The sequence below is a fragment of the Crocodylus siamensis genome, chromosome 5, assembly GCF_052110815.1.
Source record: "Crocodylus siamensis isolate JL-2025a chromosome 5, ASM5211081v1, whole genome shotgun sequence".
NCBI lineage: Eukaryota > Metazoa > Chordata > Crocodylia > Crocodylidae > Crocodylus > Crocodylus siamensis.
In genome coordinates, this window is record NC_143399.1 from 205,080,089 (window position 1) to 205,097,829 (window position 17,741).

A 17,741-nucleotide genomic window follows, 5' to 3' on the forward strand; every position below is an offset into this window, starting at 1 on the left:
CTGTGGATACCTATAGATAAGCAGATAGGCTCAATGCACCCATGGGAAGAAAGGCTAAATTGGCAAGGATGCTGATTTGACGAGTAATTATTTAATGCACCAGTCAATTAGCCAAACTCTTGAGCCTGAAAAGAGGAAGGGCCCTTCCATGCGTTCTGCCTTTCTGCAAGGCCCGACCTCGCGCTGCAGCAGGGAGGCGGCTGGGCTGCTTGACTTCTTTGGTTTGAAAAAAAAACACAAAAACCCACTTTATTTCAAGTTCTTTCCTTTTTTTTGTTTTTAATCGTATTTCAAAAAAAGTCGGGTAAAAGTACAAAAAAAGTCAGTCGCGTCACAGCAAAGATTTAGAAATCACAGCGGTGGAACTAACCCGAGCGAGATACAGACAGAGCACAGACCCAACGACCCAACGGACACGATGCGCCGGAAGAGCGTCTGGATTCTTCTTCTTTTTCGTACGATCATTGTTACGTGGTTGGTTTCCTCTGTACAACATACACCAAAGCATGCCATGGACCCGGGGGGCTGGGGGGGATGGGACGCAGTTATGAGACACAAGATGGGTACATGAGGACATGGGATGCGTGTGAGCTCTCCTCCCTCTCCGTTGCCTTCATGTCAAGTTGTTCTGCAGACAGTTCACCTCGGCCTCGTCCGGCTCCCCCTTGCCACTGTCGTGCTTGGGCGACGTGGAGTTCTGGATGTTGAAGGACTCCTCTTCCTTCGTGCAGGGTTTCAGCGACTCCTGCAGCTTGTGGGGAGCCGCGGGGTCGTCCTGGAGGGGAAAAGGGGCGAGGGAAGGTCAGGAGGAGGCTGTGCTGCAGATGCCCTTCCCCTCCTTGAGAAAGCAGAGAGCGGCGGTATGGGGTAGCAAGCTGGCGTGGGCGCTGCCTGCCCAGGGATGACAACCCTCCTCGTTGCCCTGCGCCACCCCGGACAGCGGGGAGCGTTTCTGCCTCTGCCCCATGACTGAGCACCCTGGATCTGCTGGGCCGCTCCCTTAAACCAAAGGGAGATGCCCTCAGCAGCCTGGAGGAGCAATGCCTGTCTCTGCCTTTCAGACCTCTGGCGCCTGGGGAGCGACACCAGCTTGGCTCCGGGAAGTCGGCGCTGCAAACCTCAAGCGGTGCCACCCTCTCGCAGACAGAATCGGCTCTGCTCCACTGTGTGTCGGGAGAGCTATACTGCTGGCAGTGGAGGGAGATTCACCTTAACTCCAGTCAGGGCCTAGGACTGGCAGGGACCTTGCTGATCACATCAGCTCCTGGGCGACTTCTTTCCTCCCCATTAAATACAAGAGCTGCTTTTGCCGTTCTGGGGATGCACGGCGCATGGTACAGCCAGAACAGCCTGCCGTGATCATGTCCGACCTCCTACATGACACACGCTGGAGACTTGCACCGTACTCTGCCCGGCGTGGCCATCCCGGGACCGACGGCCACAGGGATGGAGGGGTCTGGGGTCTCCAGCGGCTGCTCAGTCTTGCACTGGGGTGCTCTGTGCCCTGCCCCTGCTCACGGGATGGATATTCCCTGCGCTGCTCCCCAGCAAGGCGGCCAGATTGAACTTCCCCCAGGTGAGCAGTACCCCTGCCCAGTACCATGCAGCCCTGCCACTGGCCCAGCAATGGGCACTGGTGAGAGAGGAAAGCAAGCGAAGGCGGCAGCTGAGTCAGGCTGGGACAGGCCCAGCGCTGCGCCCTTCCCCTCCAGGGAGCTATGCAGCTCAGCCCCGGAGGCGTCAGAGGCCAGGACACAGCTCGAGGGAGACCCCCTGCACTGACGGGGCAGGGAGGGAAGGGTTCAGGCAGGGGGATGACAGCTGTGGGCTGGCCAGGCAGGGGTCGGGAGACCTAGGGTCCTATTCAGCTCTGACACAGGCTCCCCCAAGCGGCCTTGGGCAAGTCCCCCAATTTCTGAATCCATTTCCCTGTCTCGAAAAATGCACCAATATCAGGCATTTGTGAGGCCCTGAGAGGGGTGGCATCGCAACTGTTTTGGCAGGGTGCCACAGATCAGCCCCACAGTCCCCCGATCCCCCTCCTCTGCCTGATCTGCTCCCTCCTGTGCTCCCTACCTGACCTTCTGCTCTGCTTTCTGCTCCCTGCCCTATCTGTCGCTGTGCTGTCTGCTCCCTCAGAGAACCACAGCGGAAGGGGCCCTGACGGTCGTGCGATCCAGCCTGTACCAGCGCAGGAGCCTGCTCCTCAATTCATCCCTGTGCAGGGTTTTTCCAGCCTCCTCCAGGGAGACTCGGTGCAGGAGATGCCACCGCTCCCCCAGGCAGGCCATGCCGCCACCTCGCTGCTCCGACAGGCAACCGAGAGCAAAGCCAAATCAGCAATTCACCCTCCGGCATCGGCCGCACGACTCCAGACAGCTGCACTGCGCTGGTCACGGGTGAAGTGTTCCCTGTAGACTCCTTCCCTTCTCCTGCGGCACAGTGTGTGCACATGCACGTGTATGTGTACGTGCACATGCACACACACACACAGGCATTGAGCACAGCGAGCTGCCCCTAGTGCAGAGAGCTGCCCGTGAGCTGACAGTCACCCTGTCCCCTAGCTGAACCCCTGGATCCATCAGAGCTCGGCCCCTTGCACCCTGCACCCTAGCTCGCTCCTGGCCTCCCCTATTGCCGCCTGCTCGGCCCAGCACCCTGGACTCCCTCTCTTTGCACCGGACCAGGCTTTCCAGGTGCCTTGCTACGAAGCCCCACCATGGTAGCAGCCCTCATGCTTCGGGGCTGTCTCTCCTTAGCCGCCTCTTCCAGGGGGCAGGGAGAGAGCCCCACACCACAGACCCACCCCGGGACTGTGCTCAGGTGTGGAGCTGGGTGCACCTAGACTTCCCAGTGAGGACGTGGCTCTGAAACCCAATGGCTACAGCCCGTCACTGCAATGAGACCCCATCACCCCTTCTTTCCCAGTCAGGGAACCGGGCAGCTACAGGGGTCCCAGAGCCAAGGCCAAAATGATCACCCCAAAAGTAACGAGGGCTGGGAGCTGGGCTCTTCCACGCTTTGGTCTGGTGGAGCCAAAATCACAGAGGCTGCTCAAGGGAAGGGCACCGGGGCTTGTGGCCGGCCGTGCTGGAGGCCACGGGGGTGGCTCTGTCCTTGTCCTGTGCTCGGTGGTGGGGATGTTTTTGCAGACGTGAGACGTGGCTGCCCCAGATGGGAGGGCTTGGGCCCAGGTTCTCCTAAATCAGGGTGAGTCTGTGCTTGGAGGGGGGAGACCTAAAGCCCCCAGCTCAGCCCAAGCCCCATGGCTGCGTTCCCTACACCCGAACCCCCTCCTGCAGCACAGGGCGAGTCCCCAGCCTGGGGAAACTGCTGCTCGAGTGCCTGCCGGCAGCAGCAGAGACCTGGGTCTGCACCGCACCAGCCCCTTGGTCCCCCGCACGCTGCATGGGGGAGACTGATGCCCTGGGGAGACCGGTGCCCCTGCTCCTCTCCCCGGTGCGGCGAGCGGCTGATGCCAGACACAGACACACGCAAACAGACACACGTGCACACAGGGTCTGTGGCCGCCAGGAGGGTGGAAAGGGGGCGATGCAGAGATGAGCGCAGAGCAGGTGGGCGCCAAGCGACTGTGGCGCGGATGGGGGCGGCTTTCGACAGCCCTCGGGGCAACGGGGTCTGCTGGGAGCCCCCGGCCCCAGAGCTGGGTGCTGCACCCCGGGGCTCGTGCTCACGGCAATTGCGTCCAGCGTGACAGCACGGGACGACACAGCCACGCACGCTGTTCATCAGAGGCCTCATCCCCCCAGCCCCAGGGCAGCCAGGGGTCCTGCTAGCCCCCCACCCCAGCACCCCGGGCGATGTCGGAAGCAGCCCCCGGGGCAGGTGGGGGGCAAGGAAGGGGGCAGCAGGCAGAAGGGGGAGACGTGAAGAAGACGAGTTACCTGACAGATAATGTTATCATAGTAAGCCAATGCACGGGCATGAGGGGAGAGGTTACGGGGGGTGTCGTAAAGTTTCCTTACATTTGGGTGGGAGCCCTCGGCAATGGTGGACAGCGAGAAGTTGTCATTGTGCAGCTCCGACGGCGTCCGGTACCTGGCAGACAAAGCAAGGCGGGGTCAGTGGCCCCGCTGGTGGCCTCCCTGCGCCCCCTCCTGCCCTGCCTGTGCCCAGGGGGCTCTGGTCCATGCCCACTGCAGGGCCGTGGGATGCCACCGTGTGCCACGCTCCTTGCACCGGGATGCCAACCCAGCAACTGGGGACTAGGCCAGCGCAGGACAAGCCAAGCTGGGGGTCCTGGTCTTCACAGGGAGCCCCCAGGTCATGGGGAGGGGGGGACTGCCTGCACGCTGTGGCTGCCAGCCATGTGAACACAGTGCATGTACACACCTTTCACACACACACACACAAAGCAATGCTACCTGCTCTTCCCCTTGCTCTGTATTATGCATACACACCCCTGACAGCCTGCACACCTGTGTGCTCACTCTTACTTCTCACACATGAACACACACTTTATGCTGCACACATCTGTGCTCTCTGGCGCACACAGGTCAGCACGCACGACAGCGCCTGCACACATGCTATCTTCCCATCAGACTCCCGGGCAGCACGTACAAATGCGAGTAGAACAGGGTGCAGGTTGGCCGCTCCACGTGAGCATGTGTGCACTAGTGTGTGTGTGCGAGACACGTGGCCGGTACATGGCAGGGGTCCCAGCTGCCTCTGGGGGGCAAGAGCCCTGGGGTCCTGCTAGTGACTGAGATATCACCCCCCTCAAAACCCTCCTCTTCCATCACAACCGCGTGGCTCAGTGGTGGGGGCACCGAGGGCTGAACCCTGCTCCCAAAGCGACTCTTCCACGCCTCCGGCCGCGGCACTTCCCCTGTGCCTCAGTTTCCCCCATCTGAGAATCTGAGCTGATCCTTAGCCCCTGGAGGATGGGGGAGAATCTGGGGCATGTGTACACTGCGTCTACACCATGTGCGTGGACCCCGGGTGTATAAGGCATGTGTGTGCCATGCATGTGAAGCATGTGTGGGATGTGTGTGCACCGTGTGTATGAGATACCTGTGCTGTGTATGAGGCATGTGTGTGAAGCATGTGCGCATGGGGCATGGGTGTGCATGAGGCATCTGTATGCCATGCACATGCACCCCATGTGCATGGGGCAAGTGTGCCATCCGTGGAAAGTGTGTGCGGAAGGGGCATGTGTGCACTGTGTGTATGAGACGTGTGTGCGCCGTGTGCATGGGGCACGTGTGTGTGAAGCAGGTGTGTGAGGGACGTGTAGGGGAGAATCTGCCGGGCTGCAGGAAGGGAGAGCTAGATGAGCCGGGCTCTGGGGGACCCGGACAGGGGCCTGGTGTCCCTGGGGTGTGGGGGGCTCCATGGGCAGGCAGGCTGGAAGCGGGGGCCAGATGAGCAGGAAGGCGGCGGCGGTGCCTCCCTGGGGACAGGGGTGGGGGTGGGGTGTCATTCACAGCTTGGGAGGCCACCAGCACTCCTGGCTAATAGTTGCACTTGGCACTTTTCAAACAGTCATTAATGCTCGTTAGGGAACCAGCCAGCCAGCCGGGCCCAGCAGGGAGCAGGGATGGAGTTGTGCAGGCCGTTCCAGTGCCGGGGTGCTGCAACCCATTGCACCGCAGGCGGGGGGAGCCCCCCAGCCGGCTGCCCCATCTCCTCTGCTCTGCTCCTCAATCCTTGGGGCTGTAAGGCTGCCTTTGCCTCTTGGGGACATGGCAAGGGGCTCCTGGCAGACACGGGTCTCTGCCCAGACCATTTGCTGCCGGACGTGGGGTGTGCTAAGGGTCTGAGTCCACTCATGACACCACCGCCCACCTCCCCCCAGGGGTTTCCGAAGCCAGAAGAGACCGTGGCAAGCCCTGCATGTGATGGCTCACGTCACCCAGGCTGGGGACCCACAGACATCTTGTGGCAACTCCCAGCCCCACGCGAGCCGCGGGGACGAGCAAGCTTGTGTGCACAGAGCTCTTCAAGGTCCCCTCTACACATTACAGGTATCATGCAATGAACTGGTTAATTGTACAATGACCTTGAGACCAAGAAAGTACCTATCCCACCACAGGGAGCTCCAACCAGCTATAAAGTTAGACCTTAAAAATCTGTGCTAACTTTATAGCTGGTTGCTATCACGCTTCAGTTTGCACATGTAGCGGGGTCTCCCCTGTGGCTGGGAGCCCTGTCAGCTGCCTCTGGGTCCCAGCAGCACATGCATGTGGGTGTTGAAACCCAGGTGGGTCCTGGAGCCGGGGGGGGGTGCAGCTGCCTCCAGGGTGTGTGAAACCCCCAGGCCTGGAGGATCGCAGCTCCCGTGATCTCCCAGGTTCAAAGTGGGAGACTGCGGCAGGCACGATTTGCCAGACCCAGGGGTTTCATGCACCCCCGAGCCTGGGAGATCGCGGCTGCAGTGATCCCCCAGCCCTAGGGGTGCACAGGGGCACCTCCACGGTTGGAAGCCCCTCAACCAAGGGGGTCTCCCAGGCACGGGAACTTGTTTTTTGCCGGTGCGTGGGATCGGGTGTGATGGGCTTCAACATGAACCCACAATCGCATCTCCAGCCAGGCGAGAGCAGATCACACCCTAGATCCCATCGCGTCTTGACCTGCCCATGTAGAGGGGGCCTAAATCACTAAAAGGACTTCAGGGGAACAATTGCAGGCTGCCTTTCTAGGAAGCAGGGTCATCCAAAGGCTCAAGATCCCCTCACTGAAATGCAGCCACCTCTGGGGTGGGACATAGCAGCTGATGAACAGACCGCTTGTTGAAGAAACCCTTGTCCAATGACACCTGCGGGAGGTACAGGGGGGCTAAGGGAGCCAGGATGACAGGGATGCTGGGGCAGACACCCCCACCCTCTCAGAATGTCTCCCCGAGGCTCACAAGCTGCGGAGGATTCCCCTCCAGACAGCACCGAGCTGCGGGGATCCGAGCCGACGTCAGGCTGCGAATGCAGCTGCCACGATGGCAGAGGGCCCAGCCTGAAGTGTCCCCCGCTCGGGGAGCTCCTCCTGGCCGTGACGGCAGAGCCAGGCCCCCCCCGCCCAGGGAAATTTACTGCCTGCTGGAAGCCGAGCGGAGGGACGAGCCCGTTCCGGCTCACGGGTGATGCTGCCCTCTGCTCCGCACCACCGCTGCTGTTGTGAATCACCCACCGCCACTGCCTGGACCACGGACAACCCTGTGCTGTCTCAGCAGGGCCCGGAGACCCTCTTCGCTCCCTGTCCCAAGAGCCGCACGCTGTCCAGGTGCTGCAGCCCACCCCAGAGGTGGACGCATTTCACAAGCAGGGTTTGGCAAAAGCCTCTCCGTCATGCCAGTGCCCGTTTCCCCTCCACCTCCGCCCTCCTGGCTGGGAGCAGAGGGGGTCTGAAACCAACAGGCACTGCCACCCCATCCCTTCTGCTCCTTGGGGCAAGCAGGAGGCTTCCCTCCCTTCCTCCCTGCCGGCCTCGGCTCACTTGGTCTTGCGCAGCTTGTTGTTCTCGGTCTTGAGCAGATAGAGCTTCTTGGCGAAGAAGACGGTCATCATGAAGAGCAGCAGCACGACGAGGGCGGCCGAGCCCACGGCCACGCACATCACCTGGAAGTCGGTGATGATGGACTCGCAGCGCATGCCCTTGTGCCAGATGTAGTCCTGGGTATTGCACCTGCAACAGGACCCCGGCAGGCGGTCAGGGCACAGGGGGCCCCTTCCCGCCCCACGGAGAAGGGAGAGGCCAGGCCAGCCCCGTGGAGCCCGGATGCTGAAGGGGAAGGAACCAGCCCTGTCCCATGGGAAGGGGACACCTGAGAAGGCCTTCGCAGTGCTCGTGCTCCCTGGGGCTGGGCCTGGGACAGTGGCACGGTGCCCCCCGGTCCAACCACAGCTGCTAGTCTGGGGGAGGAAGAGGTCTGGGGGTCTTGCACCCTCCCAGAGGCACATGGGGACAGACCCCACTTCCTGTGGGGACAGGGCCTGCGTCTGCCCAAGACCCGGAGCTGGGCACTGGCGAGTCGGGCAGGAGCAGCCGGGATGTCATGGTGAGGGGCATGGCCAGCCACCGCGGCAGGGCTGCAGCCAGATGGGGCCCACGGTGCCCTGGGAGGAGACCCCCCAGCACCTGGCCTCCCCCGGCAAGAGCCCCGCGCGGCCCAGCAATGCTCCCCCCGTCCCAGCGGCTGCCCAGGCCCAGCCCCATGGACCTGGTGGGCCCCAGCTCCTGCCCTGTGGGACTGTGCCCGGCTCGGAGCAGGACCCCGGCCGGGCAAGCGGGAGGGCTCCCCCTGGAGGCACCGCCCCAGGTACACAGGGGCCATGCCTGCAGCACACGCGTGTTCTCCCCATGCACACAGCACACATCTGCTCCCCTGCAACGAGCATGCACATGCCCCATGTATGCAGGGTTTGTGCACGCAGCACATCTATGCTCCCCTCGTGCATGGTCTGTGCCATGCAGCACATGCATGAGCTCTGTGCACATGGGGCCATGCACAGAGCATGTGCATACCCCATACACACAGGGCACATGTATGCAGTGCACACGTGTCTATGTACACATGGTCCACACATACAGCAGACACTTGTACTTGGACTTCATGTACATAGAGCATGCACACATAGCACACACGTGCCCCATGCACACAGGTCCATGCACATGGTACACACATGCCTCATACAAACAGCGCACACATGCTTCACACAGCACACAAATGCCCAGTGCACACGGGGTCCACACACACAGCACACACATGCCTCATGCACACGTGCTTTACACACATAGCACTCATGTGCCCCATGCACACAGCACACACATGCCTCACAAACACAACCCTCACATTCCCATGCACACAGGGTCCATGCACACAGCACACACATGCTTTGCACCCACATGCCTCATACACACAGCACACACATTCCCCATGCGCACGGGGTCTGTGCACACAGTACACGCATGCCCCCTGCACACAGAGCCCCCACGGCTGACAGGCCCACTGCTGTCCTGTGGCACAGGCTGCCAGCGCTGATCCGCAGCACGGGCACATCCCAGCGTGCCATCTCGGTGGAGCGGTGCTGACCTACTTCCCGCCCCACCGAGCGGCGCAGCGCAGTGCAGCGCAGCGCAGCGCTCTGGGCAGGGCGGGATGGGGAAATCCCTCACCCCGCACCAGCCAGGGCTCAGGGCACCCAGGATGCAGGGAGCCGGGCCTGGGCATCAGGAGCTCCCTGAGCACCCTGAGGGGAGGAGATGGGTGCACCAGGGCTGGGGGGGTACATGGGCACACAATCACACCCATGCATGCACAGACAGACAGACACACACAGGTGCACACAGACAGGCATGCAGATGCACCGCGCGCACACACACAAGTAGGCACATGCACGCACACACATATGCACCACAGCCATGCACACACATGTACACACACACACGCAGGTATGCAGATGCACCACAAACACACGTGCCTGTGCACACGCACACACAGAAGCACATGCGCACACACGTGCAGACATGCACATGCGCTACTCCCAAGCTCTCTACACATGCACAGCCACACACACATGCACGTACACACACAGATATATGCACACAAGACGCGTGTACACGCACACACAGCAAACATGCTCCCAGGTCGTCTCCAGAGCAGCCAGGCCCCCCTGCAGCACCCAGCCCTTCCCTGCCCCTCCTGCAGCCCCAGGGCCCCACGCTCAGGGCAGCATGCGACCAGGACACCCTGTGGGACCCAGGCTCCGCCCGTGGGGCTGCACGGAGGCCGTCGCTCCGGATGAGCACCTGGGTGGCTGGAAGAAACAGCCTGGTGGGACTGGTGCCACCTGGCACTGGGGACCCTGCCTCGCCCCGAGCTGTTCACGACAAGCAGGGCCCGGGGCCCCACCTGGGTCAGCGCCGCACCTCAGAAAGCCCTGGCTGGCTCCCCGCCCCCTCGGGTCTAGCCCCTTCCCCTCCACTGCCCTTCCGATTCTGGCCAGCCCCCTCAGCCCCTGGCGTTCTGAGGCCGAGCCCCTCGGAGGGGCCAAGCCTTAATGAGGTGCAAACAGCTGAGAGCTGCCTGCGGCCACTTTGCGGAGGCTGAAGTCAACGGGACCTGGCCATTAGCTGCCCCCCGACCCGATCACCCCTGCCCCCAGCTCCACCCCTCCGGCCCTGCTCCCCTACCTGCAGAAGGCTCCCAGGCTCTCCACCAGGTAGCACTGGCCCCCGTTGTGGCAGTAGCTGGGGAAGGAGTCGCACACGGACTTGCAGGAGTTGTTGTGCCGCACGTAGCCGCTGCGGCACTCGGTGCCGTTCTCTCCGGCCGCGGGCGCCGGGCTCGGGTCCTTGCCGGGGCGCGGGCGGGCGCTGGCGCCAGGCCCGGCCACCACGAAGGTCTGCAGCAGGGGGACGACGAAGCGGCGGCTGGTGGGCGCGGCCGCCGGGGGCTCGGGCACGGCCGGAGTGGGCGCCGCGCGGCCGTTCTCGCCCTCCGAGTCCCTGGCCAGCCCGGCGCCCCCGTCCTCCTCCTCGTCCTCCTCCTCGTCCTCCTCCTCGGGCTCGTCCAGCTCGTCGTCCTCTCCCTCCTCGTCGCCGTCGGTGTAGAAGGAGGTGGTGGGGTAGAAGTCCGACTCGTCGAAGGGCGTGAAGTCGTCGTAGAGCTCGTGCAGGGACCAGGACGAGGCCTTGTCGCCCGGCTTCTTGCCCGCCCCGGGGCCCGCGCCCGCGAAGTCGTCCAGGCCCTCGGCCCCGCCGCGGCCGGCCCCGTCAAAGAGGTCGTAGTAGTCGATGTCGATGATCTCGGAGGCCGCCTGCTCCGAGGGCGGCTCGGGGGCGTCGGTGGCGGACGGCGGCGCCGCCGTGGGCAGCCAGGTCACGTCGGTGCGGCCCAGCGCGCCCCGGGCCGGAGAGCTGGCGGCCAGCTCCCGCTCCTCGCCGGCCGCCGGGCCCGGGGTGCGGGCCTCCAGGAGCAGGTCGGTCTCTGCCGAGTCGGGGCCGGGGCCGGGGCCCGGCGCGGCGGAGGGGCGCGCGGCCTGCGTGGCGGCCCTGCCCGCCGGGTCTCCGCTCCCGGGCTCCTCGGGGCCGGGGGCCGCGCTCTCCAGGGCTCCCCCGGTGGCGTTGAGGTCCGAGCCGGGAGCCTCCGCCTCCGCCGGCCACGCCACGCCGGTCACGGCCGCCTCGCTGGCCCGCGACGAGTTGCCCGCGCGGCTACCCCCCGCGGGGGCTGCGCCGGGCCCGGCAGGTGCCTCTTGCCGAGCCGCCTGCGCCTGGGGGGCCGCCGCCGGCGCGGGGCTGCCCTCCGCCGCCGGGCGCTGCCGGCCGGCCCCCGGCCCCGGGGCCGCCCGGGCCTCGGCGGCGCCGCGGGGCCGCGGGGCCGCTGGAGGGGACACGGGAGAGGCAGCATGAGGCGAGGCGAGGCGGCGCCCCCCCGCCCCGGCCCCGGCCCCGGCCCCGGCCCCCCCGCAGCCCCCGGGGCACGCACCGGGCTCGGCCCCCGGGCGCGCGGCGAGCGCCAGCAGCAGCAGCAGCAGCGGCAGCAGCGGCAGCGGCGGCGGCGGCGGGCGGGGCAGGGCTCCCCCGCGGGCCCCGCTCCCCATCGCGGCTCAGGGCGGCAGCTGCTGCATGGGGCCGGCTCGGCGCAGCCCCAGCCCCATCCCCGCGCCCGCGCCGCGCCGCCCGGCCCGGCCCGGCCGGCCCGCCCCGCACCGCACGTCGGGCTGACGCGCCCGGCCGGCCGCGGGAGGAGGCGGCGCGGGGGGGCGGGGGCGGGGCCGGGCGCGCGCCTCAGGGGCGTGCCGCCACAGCCCGGCCGGGGGGGCCCGCGGAGGCTCCGCAGGCGCTGTCCGGCCGCGAGCGCGCCACCCGGGGCGCCGGCGGCCGCGGCCCTCCCCTCCTGGCCTGTTTCTAGGCTCCTCCACCGCGCCGCAGCCGCCAGCGGGCCCGGGCGGGGAGCTAGCGCCTCTTGGCGGGCTCGTCGGCCCGCCCTCCTGGTTGTGAGGGGACCTGGGGCCCCTGGCAATGGCGGCCGCGCGGCCCGGCTGCAGCAAAGGCCCGCGAGCAGGGCCGAGGCCGGGGCCTGGCGTTAGAAACGCCTCTGTTTCAGGCCGGAGCTGGGGAGGCGGCGGGAAGCGCCGCCGGCGGCGTCCCCCCGAGGCGGGCGCTGCTCTGGGCCCCGCGGCGCGGCGCGCCGGGCTTCGAGGCGAGGCGCCGGGCGGCTGGCACGTGGCGGGCGGCCGCGTTAGGGCAACGCGGCTGGGCGCCTGCCCCGCGGGGAGAGCGGGGTGCAGCACAGATGGCCGCCGCGCGGCCCGCCCCCTCCCCTGCCCTCGCCTCGCCGCCGCGGCGGGAGGCTGCGGCGGCTGGCTCTTCAGCAGGAGAGGGGCTGGGGGCCTCGCTGCAGGGCGGCCCCCAGCAAAGCGGCTCCCAGGCAGGCCCCAGGGCCGCAGGCCTGCGCCGGGCGGGGTCCAGGCTGCAGCCTCAGGCCGGAGCCAAAGCAGAAAAGGCAGGGCGAGTTTGGGGAGGGGCCGGGGCTGCGGCGCACAGGCTGGGTTGAGCGGGGCGAGGAAAGGCGGGCGTGACCCGCCTGCCCAGCGCGCGGGGTCCGGCAGCAGGGCGGGGAGTGCCCAGGCCCCCCGGCGTACTGGGAGCAGGCCGGCCCGGCGGGTGCGTCTGCCAGCGCGCTAGGATGAGGCGCGCGTGTGCGCGTGCAAGAGCAGAGCGTGTCTGCCTCTATGCGAGAATGAGTGCACGTGTGTGTGTGTGTGACGGCAGAGCGTGTCTGTTCATCTGCATGAGAATGAATGGGTGAACGTGTGTGCGTGTGTTAGCATATCTGTGCGACTGTGTGTGTACGTGCACGAGCGGAGCATGTCTATGAGAATGAATATGCATTCGTGTGTGTACATGTCTGCACATACGTGAGAAGAGCACATCTGTGCAACTATGAGCATGAGTTCACGTGTGTACATCTGTGCACGTGTGTGAGAACAGCATGTCTGCAACTATATCTGAACGCACGTGTGTGTGCACATGTGCAAGAGCAGAGCCTATCTAGGCATTTGCATGAGAATGAATGAGTGCATCTCTGTGTGTGCACATGTGTGTGTGCAAGAACAAAGCCTGCCTGCAAGCTGGTATGAGAACAAATGAGTGCACATGCACACATTCACATGTGGAGGTGCCCATGTAGAGCAGAACACATCCGTGAACCTGTATGAGAACGACCAAGTACACGTGTGTGTGCACAGGTGTGTGGGAGGGTGAGCACGTGTGCAGATCTAAGTGTAAACAGCAGGGTGCATGTGCACGAGAGTGGGGGGGGTAAAGCCAGCAAGAGCAGGTGTGCACGTGTGTGCTCCAGGGCACACAGAACAGCTGAGCGTGCCGGTGACCGGGTGTGCCTGCAGGCCGCTGGCACACGGGTGAGCAAGGGCGCCCTCACGCCCCCTGCTTTGCTGCTGCGCGAGCGGAGGCCCCTGCCCACGTGCGCCCCCTCGCCGGCCGCTGGCACACGGGTGAGCAAGGGCGCCCTCACGCGCCCCTGCCCACGCGCGCCCCCTCGCCGGCCGCTGGCACACGGGTGAGCAAGGGCGCCCTCACGCGCCCCTGCCCACGCGCGCCCCCTCGCCGGCCGCTGGCACACGGGTGAGCAAGGGCGCCCTCACGCGCCCCTGCCCACGCGCGCCCCCTCGCCGGCCGCTGGCACACGGGTGAGCAAGGGCGCCCTCACGCGCCCCTGCCCACGCGCGCCCCCTCGCCGGCCGCTGGCACACGGGTGAGCAAGGGCGCCCTCACGCGCCCCTGCCCACGCGCGCCCCCTCGCCGGTTGCTGGCACACGGGTGAGCAAGGGCACCCTCACGCCCCCTGCTTTGCTGCTGCGCGAGCGGAGGCCCCTGCCCACGTGCGCCCCCTCGCCGGCCGCTGGCACACGGGTGAGCAAGGGCGCCCTCACGCCCCTGCCCATGTGCGCCCCCTCGCCGGCCGCTGGCACACGGGTGAGCAAGGGCGCCCTCACGCCCCCTGCTTTGCTGCTGCACGAGCGGAGGCCCCTGCCCACGCGCGCCCCCTCGCCGGCCGCTGGCACACGGGTGAGCAAGGGCGCCCTCACACGCCCCTGCCCACGCGCGCCCCCTCGCCGGCCGCTGGCACACGGGTGAGCAAGGGCGCCCTCACGCGCCCCTGCCCACGCGCGCCCCCTCGCCGGCCGCTGGCACACGGGTGAGCAAGGGCGCCCTCACGCGCCCCTGCCCACGCGCGCCCCCTCGCCGGCCGCTGGCACACGGGTGAGCAAGGGCGCCCTCACGCGCCCCTGCCCACGCGCGCCCCCTCGCCGGCCGCTGGCACACGGGTGAGCAAGGGCGCCCTCACGCGCCCCTGCCCACGCGCGCCCCCTCGCCGGCGGGCAGGACCCAGCCGGGCCTGCGGGGCCAGGTCGCCTGCGGGCCGGCTCCGCGCTCGGGAGGACCGGAGAGGAGCGGTGCTGGTACCCCGGGCGGGGGTACCGCGATCCCCACCGCTCATCGCGGCAGACGGCTGCGCAGACCGGGGTGCAGCGCTTGCTCCTGAGCCACGCGCTCGTCTCCTGCAGCCAGGCAGCCAGGACCGGAGAATGTAGGTCACGCTAGCGCGGCCCAGCCGGAGGCAGCGCATCTGGAAGGGACTTGCGTGCAGCCAGCTGACCGCGAGCGGCCGCAGCTCGGGAGCAACGAATGCCCTCCTCGGGCAGCTAGGAGCAGGCGGGCTGTCGCCCCGGTGGGAGGTCATGCACCCTGTGAGGAAGGGCTTGGCTAAGGGGCGCAAAAATACGGTTGCTGGCAATCCCTGCAGGGGAGGAGGGCCTCTGCTGCGGCTCACGGATGGGTGCTCAGGTGACCGAGGAGTCCAGGCTCTGAGCCACAGGCCGGCTGCAGAAGCTGCAGGTCTTTGCACAGGGGGAGCAGGCTGCAGGCTGGCTTCCCTTCTCCTTTTCCTTCCTCCGCTCTCTTCTCTGCGTCAGGGGAAAGGTTTCCTCTTGAAGAAACAGCCGCTTGGCGGAGGTTGCAGTGCCCCTGGAGCCAGTTAGCAGCCAGCTCCTTCCCCTGCCGCCGTCCGTCTCCCTGAGGTCTGGTGTCCACGCGTCCTGGCACCGCTTCCTCTGGTGGCCACAGCTCTTTTATGCTGCCAAAACCAAGCCATGCCCCGAGCACGTGCCCAGCCGCGAGGAAGGTGGGAATCGCGGCCTGTGCGGTCGCCCGCAGGAAGCCGGAGAGGCAACTTGATAAGGACCCTGGGTGGTCCAAGCACAGGCGGGGGGTTAACGTGGCCTGACCCGCGCCCCTGGGGCAGCTGGTGCTTGTCGCCCTCGTGCCCCAGGAGCTGGCACGTCCCAGCAAGCAGACATCGACCCCATACCACTGGATGCAGGATGCTGCGGCCCTGAGAGCCCCGTTCCTCCCCCGACACCTGGGAAACACAAATGCGGCCTGGGAGCCCGGAGAAGAGATGACCGAGGGGGACTGAAGAGCAGCCGTCACCTCCCCGCAGGGGGGCTGCACAGAGGACGGAGCTGGGCTGGTCTCGGTGGGGGCAGATGGCAGAAGGAGCAATGGGCTCAGGCTGCAGCAAGGGAAGTTGAGGAATTACTCTCACTGGGAGGGTAGCAAAGCACTGCAGCGTTACCTACAGAGGTGGCGGACTCTCCGTCCTTGGAGGGTTTGGACACCTGGCTCAAAGCCTTGGCTGGGATCCTGTAGTGGGGGCTGGTCCCGCTTTGAGTGGGGGGCGGGACGAGATGAGGTCCCTTCACCCTGAATTTTCTATGATTCTGTGATCCGGGCACGAGAAATCACACACTGAACAGGAGCCAGCAACGTCCTAGCACTGCAACACGCCCCGAACACGCGGCGGGGATGTGTAGCAGGAGAGCCGTGGGCAAGAAGCATGCAGTAGCCCTTCGGCGCTGCTCAGCACTGGCCTGCAGCGCCGAGCTGGAGGCCGAGAGGTTGCGCCACGCTTCGAGAAGGGTGCGCACCAGCGGGAGACTGTCCGGGGGAGAGGAACGAGGGCGAGGGAGCAGGACCCACGAGGAAAGCCCGAAGGGACTCAGTTTGGTCCAGGGAAGAGGAGACACTGTAAGTCTGAACTATGCCAGAGCTGTTGCAAAGAGGCAGGTACTGAACTGCAATCTGTGTCTGCGGGGCCTGAGACAAGCCGTCAGCCCCAGGGCCTGGAAGCCAAGGCCCCTCCCTTGCACTTCCCTTCCCCGGTATCTAGCTGCCGGCTGGCTCTGGACCCAGGCTGGCGGCTACAAGGGCAAGACCATGAGGCTTCCCACCGCGATGCAAGGTCACGTGCAGGCATCACCACCGGGGCTCTGATGGGTCCCGCGGGAGAGACGGTGCCTGCAGAGCCCCCAGCCCGTGCAAAGGTACCGGAGTCCAGCACTGCCCCATGGCCCCGGGCCTGGGAGGGAGGTGCTGGTGCTGGTGCAGGTGGATCAGGACTGGCCATTTCCTGCTGGGCCCCAGGCACAGCTGGCGGTACGCGCCCCAGCCCCCTCGCAGCGGGGAATGCGTGAGAGCAAGCCCCACGCTCCTTCGCTCCTCGCAGGGGCGGCAGGGGATGCCTAGAGAGGTGCGCGTGCAGCGACGCGCGGGGGGTGCTGGGCACGCAGCGTGGACTGGCCCATCCACGTGGCATCGGTGCAGCAGAGCTAGAGGCCGGGGGGGCCACTGACGCCCGTAACACCCATACTGTGAGCTGCGACAGATGCACACGTGCACGTACACGCAGTCTCTTGCTGCGTGTGCATGCGCATGCCCTCTGCACCTGTTACACATGCACGCAAGCTCTTAACTTTTGCGTGCGTGTGTATATGTGTGCACACATGGACCCCAAAGCGTGTACTGGTGTGCACTCGGGCATGCAGTGTGCTCCTCCACCAAGGCTGAAGGCTGCTTCCCGAGGCCGCAGGGTGTCTGAAAACCCGGGCAGCGGGGTGGGACACGGGGCTGCCACCCTGGTGCAGAAGGGGGAGGCGTGTGGGGCTGGGGGAGAGCCCGGGGCCTCGGTCCCGCGGGCGAGCACGAAGCGGGCACGCGGGCTCAGCCCAGCCAGACGGGAGCATCCCCCAGGCCTCGTGCCAACACCACGCTCTCCTCCCGCGGGCTCCAGCTCTCTGGGAGTGGCTTTCATGGCTGGAGAGACCCGTCAAGGGCCTGACCGGCTCGGTGGAGCCTGGAGCTTCCTTCAACGGGACCGAGACCCGTCGCATTCAGCGCGCGCGGAGCGGCCTTCCCGCCTCCACCGCCCAGGGCTGGATTCGAGCCCGGGTCCTGGGGGCAGGAGGCTCCGGGCTCGGTTGCTAACACCACATCAAGGGGCTTCGGCCTGGGGTCCTGGCTCTGCTGCCCCGCGCGGGGACGGAGCCGGAGCCCCGCTCATCCCTGGGGGACACCCCCCGCCCGCTCCAGGAGCCGCAGGCTCCCTGCACCCAGCGCCGGCGCGGGGAACAAGCCCGGCTCTGTCTGCTTTGATACTGGCTTTCAAAAGGGGATTGAATGGGGCTGCACCTGCTTTACATTCCCCAACTTCCGCCCGCCCCGGCATGAATGTGCTCCCAGGCCCCGCGCACGTCTCCGGCTGTTTCCTAGGGGACTGGCGGGGGGGGCTTGGCAGGGCCTGGCGCCTGGGCCTGGCCCCAGCGCTCCGGCGCTGGCGGGCTGGGGACAGGCCCCCACATCCTGCCCTGGCCCCGGGGGCTGGGGGGACGGGCTCCAGCTGCTCCGTGGTCACCGCCGGT

General features: G+C 66.2%; 1 protein-coding gene across 1 annotated transcript; it reads right to left on the bottom strand.

Annotated features, from left to right (window-relative positions):
- Positions 1-254: 254 nt before the first annotated feature.
- On the bottom strand, positions 255-11,709 carry CSPG5 (chondroitin sulfate proteoglycan 5). The gene is made up of 4 exons (XM_090048002.1): positions 10,147-11,709; positions 7,450-7,638; positions 3,987-4,059; positions 255-775 (listed from the first exon to the last, which is right to left on the bottom strand). The coding sequence occupies exons 1-4, from the start codon at positions 11,556-11,558 to the stop codon at positions 614-616; spliced, it is 1,836 nt and encodes a 611-aa protein (XP_089904128.1). The 5' UTR covers positions 11,559-11,709; the 3' UTR covers positions 255-613.
- Between the last annotated feature and the right edge of the window lie 6,032 nt (positions 11,710-17,741).